This window comes from Cataglyphis hispanica, chromosome 16 (genome assembly GCF_021464435.1).
Source record: "Cataglyphis hispanica isolate Lineage 1 chromosome 16, ULB_Chis1_1.0, whole genome shotgun sequence".
Lineage (NCBI taxonomy): Eukaryota > Metazoa > Arthropoda > Insecta > Hymenoptera > Formicidae > Cataglyphis > Cataglyphis hispanica.
In genome coordinates this window covers 4,274,282-4,282,590 of record NC_065969.1, presented here as the reverse complement: position 1 = coordinate 4,282,590, position 8,309 = coordinate 4,274,282, and the positions used below count along the sequence as shown (strand labels likewise).

General features: G+C 27.9%; 1 protein-coding gene across 1 annotated transcript; it reads left to right on the top strand.

Annotated features, from left to right (window-relative positions):
- The first annotated feature begins 286 nt into the window (after positions 1-286).
- On the top strand, positions 287-6,900 carry LOC126855542 (cilia- and flagella-associated protein 70-like). The gene is given in 19 exon segments (XM_050603305.1): positions 287-431; positions 507-754; positions 1,354-1,530; positions 1,682-1,782; positions 1,854-1,990; positions 2,135-2,328; positions 2,361-2,488; positions 2,636-2,759; positions 3,069-3,212; positions 3,421-3,618; positions 3,682-3,815; positions 4,320-4,468; positions 4,545-4,708; positions 4,786-4,932; positions 5,257-5,387; positions 5,485-5,605; positions 5,736-5,885; positions 5,962-6,119; positions 6,813-6,900. Coding segments are annotated over 18 exon segments (2,661 nt in total). The 3' UTR covers positions 6,031-6,119; positions 6,813-6,900.
- Positions 6,901-8,309: the final 1,409 nt, after the last annotated feature.

The window sequence follows — 8,309 nt, the reverse complement described above, 5'->3', positions numbered from 1 at the left end:
GACATAGTGCTGGGAGAAAGTCTCCCCCTTTTTATCGATCCGGGTTTCAAGGAACCGTCGCAAGTTTACGATGTCAATTTCGCCGTTGAACTTTCATTTATAGTTAATGATCATGATAGCATGAATTCAGTCGTATCGACGCCAATTTTAAGTAAAATATTTTTATACCATAACCCATTTACAATATAAATAGTTTATAATATTCTATCAGTATAAATATAATAATTTTTAAATCATGATTAATATGTAATTATTATATTTTTTTATTGTTTTATCAGTAAAAGTAATGTGCGAGAGTCAAAATCGGAACTCGACTAATTCCATCAAATCAAACGCGGATTCAAAGGTAAAAACAACAGTAACTACTCCGAAAGAGACGTCGTCAAATGTGATTGGTTTCTGCAATCTTGATTTATTGCCGATATTATTAGGTAATGATTTCTACTAAAAAAAATAAAATTAAAATATGCACACAGAATTTCTTATAACTTTGTGTGTCATCATAGGTGAAAAATTGTTCAGTGAAAGATTAATAGTGCAAACAGCGCATCTGTCGCTCGATGATAGTGCGGTCTCGTGGCAAAATCTTCCTATAATAAACGCGACAATAATATATGATGATGAAGAGATATTTCCTTCGGAAGCAAAAATTAATTTCCTGAGTATAACAATAGAAAGTATTTACAATCCGCCAGTCTTCTTCACCGAAGACGCAGAATACAAAGCAGGAACGATAATATATATTAACGACGAGGTAATAAAAAAATAATTATCCCTGGCAATGAGAAAAATATTAAAAGCGCGATAAATAACAAAAAAAGAAATCAAGATGTGTTAAAAATTAATCAATCTAAAAAATGTATACATTAAAAATAGGACAAATTTTTAATTTCCCATATCGATATGTTAAGTAGAGAGAACATAATATTTTAACAAAATATTTCTTGTTTTTTTAAATATAAATAATTTAAAGAATGTATGTACAAAAAAAAGTTTTATAAGAGTTGCAATAACGAAAGAACAAGCGCAATGAAGCGTATCGAAATGTAAACGGAAACGATAGCGAGTGGAGATAAACGAGCAATGCTAATGATCAATTCTAAGAATGAAATCAAAGAAACAAAATTAATCTCAGATAGCATTTTCAAGAAAACATGTTTTCACTTCCGTTGATTTCCATTTTATATAATGCATGATATGCAAGTTTAGATTGTATACCAATCGATATTATTGTAATATTCTTTAACAAATAAGCATTTTAATATTGTTAAAAAAAAAAGATAATTATGTTTTTACAAGCCATTTAACCAAATAGAACATTTAATCAAATAGAAGAATTGCCTTGTACCACAGATTCCAGAAAATATAATATTTAAAGACGGTAAATGGACAAAGTATCACGATGTGGAAAAAATCAAGCAATGGCAGAGCTTGTCGAAATTGCAGAGTCGTGCTAGATTATCCAAGTGGAAACTTAATTGCGACTACGCAAATATAAAAAATACGCTCGATACAAAACTCGATTTACAGGTAGTTTTAAAATATTTGATGCATTTTACAATATCGAGCAAATTAATAATAAAGTATAAATTAAGTATAATAAATATTAAAGTTAATATGTATATTAAAATATTAAAGTATAATAATAAAGTATAAATTATATTAAGTATGCAATTTGCAGAAGAAATTATGCCAGAATGAACCTAGAATCGAATGGAATTATATGAATCGTAGCATAATGTATGATGTAGGAATTGAAACAATGCAAAAACATATTGTCAAGTACATATTTCTTATAATCATTTTAAAATCATTAATCATATTAAATATTACAATAAATTTTATATTTAAAGGTATAAATATTGGCCATTTCAATTTATGGTCGAGAAAAATACAGAGGAGAAAAATGTTAGATCAAAGGAAGAGAGACCTGTTAAATATCAACTTTATCAATGTTATGTTGACTTATCAGAACTTGTTTTTCCAGGAAGTAAGTACAAATATAAATCTATTTTAAATAATAAATAATAAATAATACACTACTTTTTTTCTACATATCTTTATAAACATTGTTATGACTTAAAATCTGAAGAATTTAAAAATCTCTCTTTAAATTGATATAAAATTTTTTCAGTAAAAAGTACTCACGTAATGGCGCAATTGTACGCATATAATATGTCCGATATGGTTGAAAAAACTGGTTTAGAAGAAAATATATTAGAGCTTAGAAATAAAGGCTTGGAACAAGAATCAAAAAAAGTTAGCAGATATTCGTATATATAATATATGATGCGTAAAAAATTAAAGAAAGAGGAAAAAAGGTTACATGTAATAAAAATTTTCTTTAATTTGTTTTTTAGTTAGACGTGGAAGATTCGCAAAGTACGCCAGTAATTTCAGAAAGCGGTGAACCCGTTTTTGTTATAATCGAAGTCGAGCTTTATTATCCATTTATTCCTTGTAGACTGGAAACTGATTTCTCAAACATGTAAGTTGTCGATTATATGAAATGTTTTTGAGAAATATATCATAACAAAAAATACCTATAAAATATATGTAAATATGATATTTAATCAAATATAATTCTTATCAAATCATATTTTAAAATTCATTCCGATTTGATTAATTTTGCTAGAATCGAAAAAATGATGACACCGAAGGTAACCAAACCGTATTATGTTTATTCTGGCGATATGGTGGAGGAACGATACGCAACTTGCATTCAAAAAATAGTTGAAATTCTTACAGAGAGTTATAGGGTAATATTAAATTTTCCATATAGTGATAAATTAAAGTATTAAATAGTCAACTACATCAAATATATTACATTACAAATTAAAATACGTATATCAATGTAAGATGTATTTTTTACGTTTAGGATTTTTGTGAAAAGAAAAAGCAAGAAAAGTTATCCGCTTCGAGAAAACAAGAAAATGACTCGAATAATTGTGAAACAACACATAAAATAGAGTATTGTTTTGTTCCCGAAGAGGTGAGATCAATGTTGACGAAAAATATAAGCAAAAATATAAACAAAAATTATTATGTTGTATGTTTGTAATTTTCAGGACGAATTAACTTGCTTCACGCAATATCTATATAAAACTGGCACGTATTTGACTGTACGTAGCACTTTGAAGACGCAAGTGATTTCCATGCTAGATCAGAAATTCAAAACGAGCATAAAGATAGTGCACTCGATCGATAGTCAGGTTCAAAAATTTATTATTTAACAATTTTATGAACTATTTTAAATTTATCATTTTATTTAATAAGACATTGTTGCTGAAATTATTGTGTACGATTATTAAAAATAGTTTTGCGGTTATGCAAAAAAATATTTTCATAGTCGTAGATTCATTCATGTATTTATTAAGCAGAGGAAAATAAACTTTCTCGCAAATTACAATTTATATGCAGAATTTTGTGACATCCATATACACATATCTCGTCGAACAAATGCACCTGGCCATTAATAAGATCGTTGAAAGCCGTTTTACGTGCGACAAAGCGGATGACCAATGGTCGAAAATTATATTATCTTACAAATTATGTTTCTATGCCGAAGAAGCTTACGAGTTGGGTCACATTGACGATGCAAGGCGTCATCATCAGACTGTACGTTATTCAATCTTCTATATCTTATATCAAACGTGTTATTATATATAATCTTTCTCGCAGGCGATTGCGGCGAATAAAAATGATCTCAGAGCATGGATAAAATACGCGATATTTCTCTTAAAAATTGACGATACAGAACGCGCAAAAGAATGTTGCCACGAAGCAGTTCTCTTGAATAGACGCGATAAAATTGTGTATGTAAAAATATACAGGGAATATAAAAATATACAGGGTGAACCTAAACGTTCCGGTCAGACTTTGAAATTTTTAAAGAAATTTAATTCTGAACAAAAAGTTTCCTATAAACATGGATCAGAAAATGCTTTCTTAAAATGTTAACGCCCAAAAACTTTCGAAATCACAGTTTATTTTATTTTACATTTTTACAAATATCAGGAAAAATATATTTTTTAACAAAAAAATATCCAAAATAAAAATTGTAGAAAATTAAATTATCTTTCATACAAGATCAAAATGATTGTAATACGCATACCATAGGTTTTGAGATAACCAGTTTCAGATAACCATTTAAGCTGTTTTAATCTTAGCTGATTTTGATCTCATTTAAAAGATACTTTAATTCTCTACAACTTTGGGCTACCCTGTATACTTTAGCCTCATAAAAAAAAAAGTCGGAGATAAATTTGTATAAATAATTTTATACAAACAAAATATAATAATTATTTCTCCCCGAGCAGTTTATTGATGTACGGATTAATTCTTGCCAAAGATCAAAACTATCAGGATGCCGAAATCTTTCTAAAAGCCGTTACCGATTTTTATCCGCGATTCGTTGAAGGCTGGGTTATCCTGCATCTGCTTTACGTTCGCATGGATTATTGCCCAGGTATAACAAAAACTTTATATAAAAAATCTACGTTATATAAAAGATAAAAAAAGATTTCTCTATTTCATTTTAACAGGAATAGATCTCACTTTGCGAATAGCGGAAAAATGCATGAAGGACGATGATCCAGAAACGGAGATCTCAAATGAGGATACTCTCGCTTGGACAATGATTCACTGTCCACAGAATAACGTGTACATGATAACAGCCATACTTCTAATGACGTTACATTTTTGCGATGTAATGATTTCTCTATTTGAAAATTTATTTTCACATAAAAATGTAGAAATTGCTGTCACACTTTATATTTTTTACAGTTTGCTGGCATAGCGCTTACGAAAGAATTGTCTTGCGCAGGCAGATCCGTTCATGTGTTATATTATCTGGCCGTGCAACATTACTTGTTACACCAATACGAGGATGCTTTATCATATTTAAGAGAAGCCGAATGTATCTACGGATTGGTCTGTTTCATCTTCCTTCGTTTTTTTTTTTTTTTAAGATATTTTAACCATTAATTTGACTAAAATTTTGTTTTTGTAATTATGTAACTATAGAATAAAATCAGTTAATTACATAAAAAATAGAAACGTAGTAATTTCACATAAATATACAGAAATTAATAAATTTAACTATTATATGTGTAAAATATTATATTATATTAAATTTTATATAATATTATATTATATTATATATTATATTATATAAAATTTATATAACTCGTGAACAAATACATTATACATGTTGGACACCCATATTTAAATTTCGAAAATATTCTTTTTTTTCAGGATTATTCGATAAGCGCCTTAATGGGGCATTGTTACTTTCAAAAGTGCGATTTTATGGAAGCTATTTGTTGCTATGAATATTCTAACACGATGTTTAATCGGCCGAACGATCTGCATCTCGTACAGACAAGGTAAACTTGTTTGTCTCGATATATTATGTAAGATAATGAAACAAGGAAATGACATAGAGTCAAGTTATTTATAAGAGTATTACGCAATAATTGCTAGAATGGGATTGTATTACGAAGATACTGGTGATTACATGCGTGCGTTAAAAGTTTTTCTTAGCGCATGTGAAATTTCACCAACGGCGGAAACGTGGCTTGGTGCGGGGATCGCTTTTTATGAGGTAAGTTAAATAAAAATAATATTGTTAATTAAAAAAAAAATAACGCAAATTAAATCGCATATTAAAAAAATTTTTAAGATTATTTTTATACATGTATAAAAAAAAAATCGCTTACAAAAATAATTATTAGTTGCAACAATTTACGGAAGCCGAGGCAGCTTTATCGGAAGCGAATCAGATTGACAATCGTAACGCGACTGTTTGGAAGTATTTGTGCTTATTAAACATGTCATTGCAGCGTTACGACGAATTAGCTCAGTGTCAGAGACAAATCGCTCAGGTAAAAAGTTATTAACAATAAGAAACATTGACATTTTCATTGCTGTCTTATGTGACACGTTGTCATTTCTTTGCAGGACAATACAACTTTCTCTTTAGAAAAACGGTCCCTCAAACCACGAAATGGAAAACCAGTCATGCTCTAAATGCAATTGCGAAGAAAGACATATAAGCTTCCTTTCCTTAGTTCAAAGATTCAGTCAGCTGTTCTACAATGAGCGTGATGAGATTATTGGTAAGTTAGAATGCGCAATATACAATATATCCTACAACATAATGGTACAATCGGGGAGATAATAATTCTACAAAAGTTTTATAGAAAAAATTAATCAATAATGTAAAATAAAATTTTTTATATGTATAAGATTTTATTTACGAGAATATTAATTTCATTTTAGAAGTTGAACAATTAATAACATTGACAATTATTTAAGCTTGAATAATCTTGTGTTATATATCATTGAATTCATTTCGCGACAAAAGTATAACATTCCATTTATTAAAATAATTTAAAATAATTAGTTACTAAAAAAGGTATATAAAAATATCCCGAGAAACTTAATTTTTTTAATGGAGAAAATATGTATCTTTTTATGCAAATTTTAATAATCGCGAAATTTGATAACGTATGATTAATAAATATGATAGAGATGATTCAAACTTGAAAAAGCATTATTAATTCTCGAATTTTCAAAATCAATTTTCCCAAAAAAAAATAAAGCCTCTTAAAAAAAATTTTATTTTAAATTTTCAACTTATTTTTATTTTATGTAGCATTATTATCTTCTCGGCTACGTTATTAATTACAAGAACTCTTGTATTTTTAATCTTCTATTCTCTTAAGCTGCACTTTAATTCTGCAATACGCACGATAGAATATTGAGTAATAGTATAAAATAATCAATCAACTAATATTTTTTGTGCGCAGTGTACTTTTTTTATACTAAGTCTGCTTCAAATAGCGATGTTTACTGCAACGGTTGATTGCGATGAATCAAGAAGCGTTATGAATCACGAGATAGGAAAAAAAGGTAATATACAGGATGCGATATGATAATAAAGCACGGAAGCATTTGCGTTGATAAAATAAGAAGCAATTTTTCAATATAAAAAATATTATTACAATCTTAATAAAGAATGTAATTAATATCCACTTACAGAAAATCTTCAACAACGAGTAAAAATAAAAGTTTTCCGTGGTTCCACGCAAGAGAAAAATGGTGATTTTTTCGCTCCTTGGGGGTATTGGATTCAACAGCCCAGCATATGATTTAATCATTTCTATTATTGTTTTATTTTTCATAATGATATAAGTTTTCATAATGAGGAATAAAATATTTCTTTCTTTAATATCTACGTATTTTTGCGAATAATATATGTACGTCAAAAAATTAAATAATATATTTTAATTTTCTTTCCTCTATACAAGCGATTATGTTAAAGATGTTTATAAAAAAGATCTATGTTCAATAATTATGTTACATCGAAAAAAATTAGCTTTTACAATTAATAATTACTTTTTGGGTTACGATTTAAGACAGAAATACTGGATAGGAGTGTATAAAATATGTGGAGATAATAAAGAATACGAGAAAAGAAATGAGATATTTTTGGTGGATTTACTCCATTTATTTCATAATTTATTTCATTTTGGCATATACATTATTTGCAAAGTATAATGCTTCGGTATTCTGTGAAACATGAATGCCTTTTACTTCTTATATACAGGATTATTCGGATTCATCTGATTGCTATGATTATCCAAATCCGTTTTTGTCCCTGCCCCTTGATAGCCTGCCTGATGGCCTGGTCCACTTGGGGTATGAGTGGGATTGCATTGCTTAGTGCGATTCGCTTGAGCTTTTGAATCCATCTAAAAAAGACAAATGAATAAAATTTTATTAAACCAGATATATAAATCTTTAATTCACACATAGATTTGATCGAGAAAGATAAAAAAAAAATCAAAGAAAAGAAAACAGAACAATTAAGCATGATTAATTAAAAAAATTATACAAAAAAAATGTGTAAAAATTTTATACATTGTCTTATTTTAAATAGTGTGAGCTCATTCTTTATTACTTAAGAGATGTTACCTAAAAATTTTTCAATAAGATGTCAATACCGTATTATACACAATGAAAATAAATTACCAAATTATAACTATAAAGAGAAAGAGAAAAAACAAAATTAAATTTATTTTAATATGAAAAGTATTTTGTATTTCTCAATATTAACACTGCTTATTAAACTCTACTAGCTATTCCATTATAATATTTCAAATTGTTAATATTCGAAGTCACACACTTATTTTAATCATAGATTTTTTAATAAGTAATACACGATTCTTTTTAGCAAACATTCAATAAATATGTTATTTTATATACTATCATAATTTTATATATTGCTCTGTTACTATTACTTT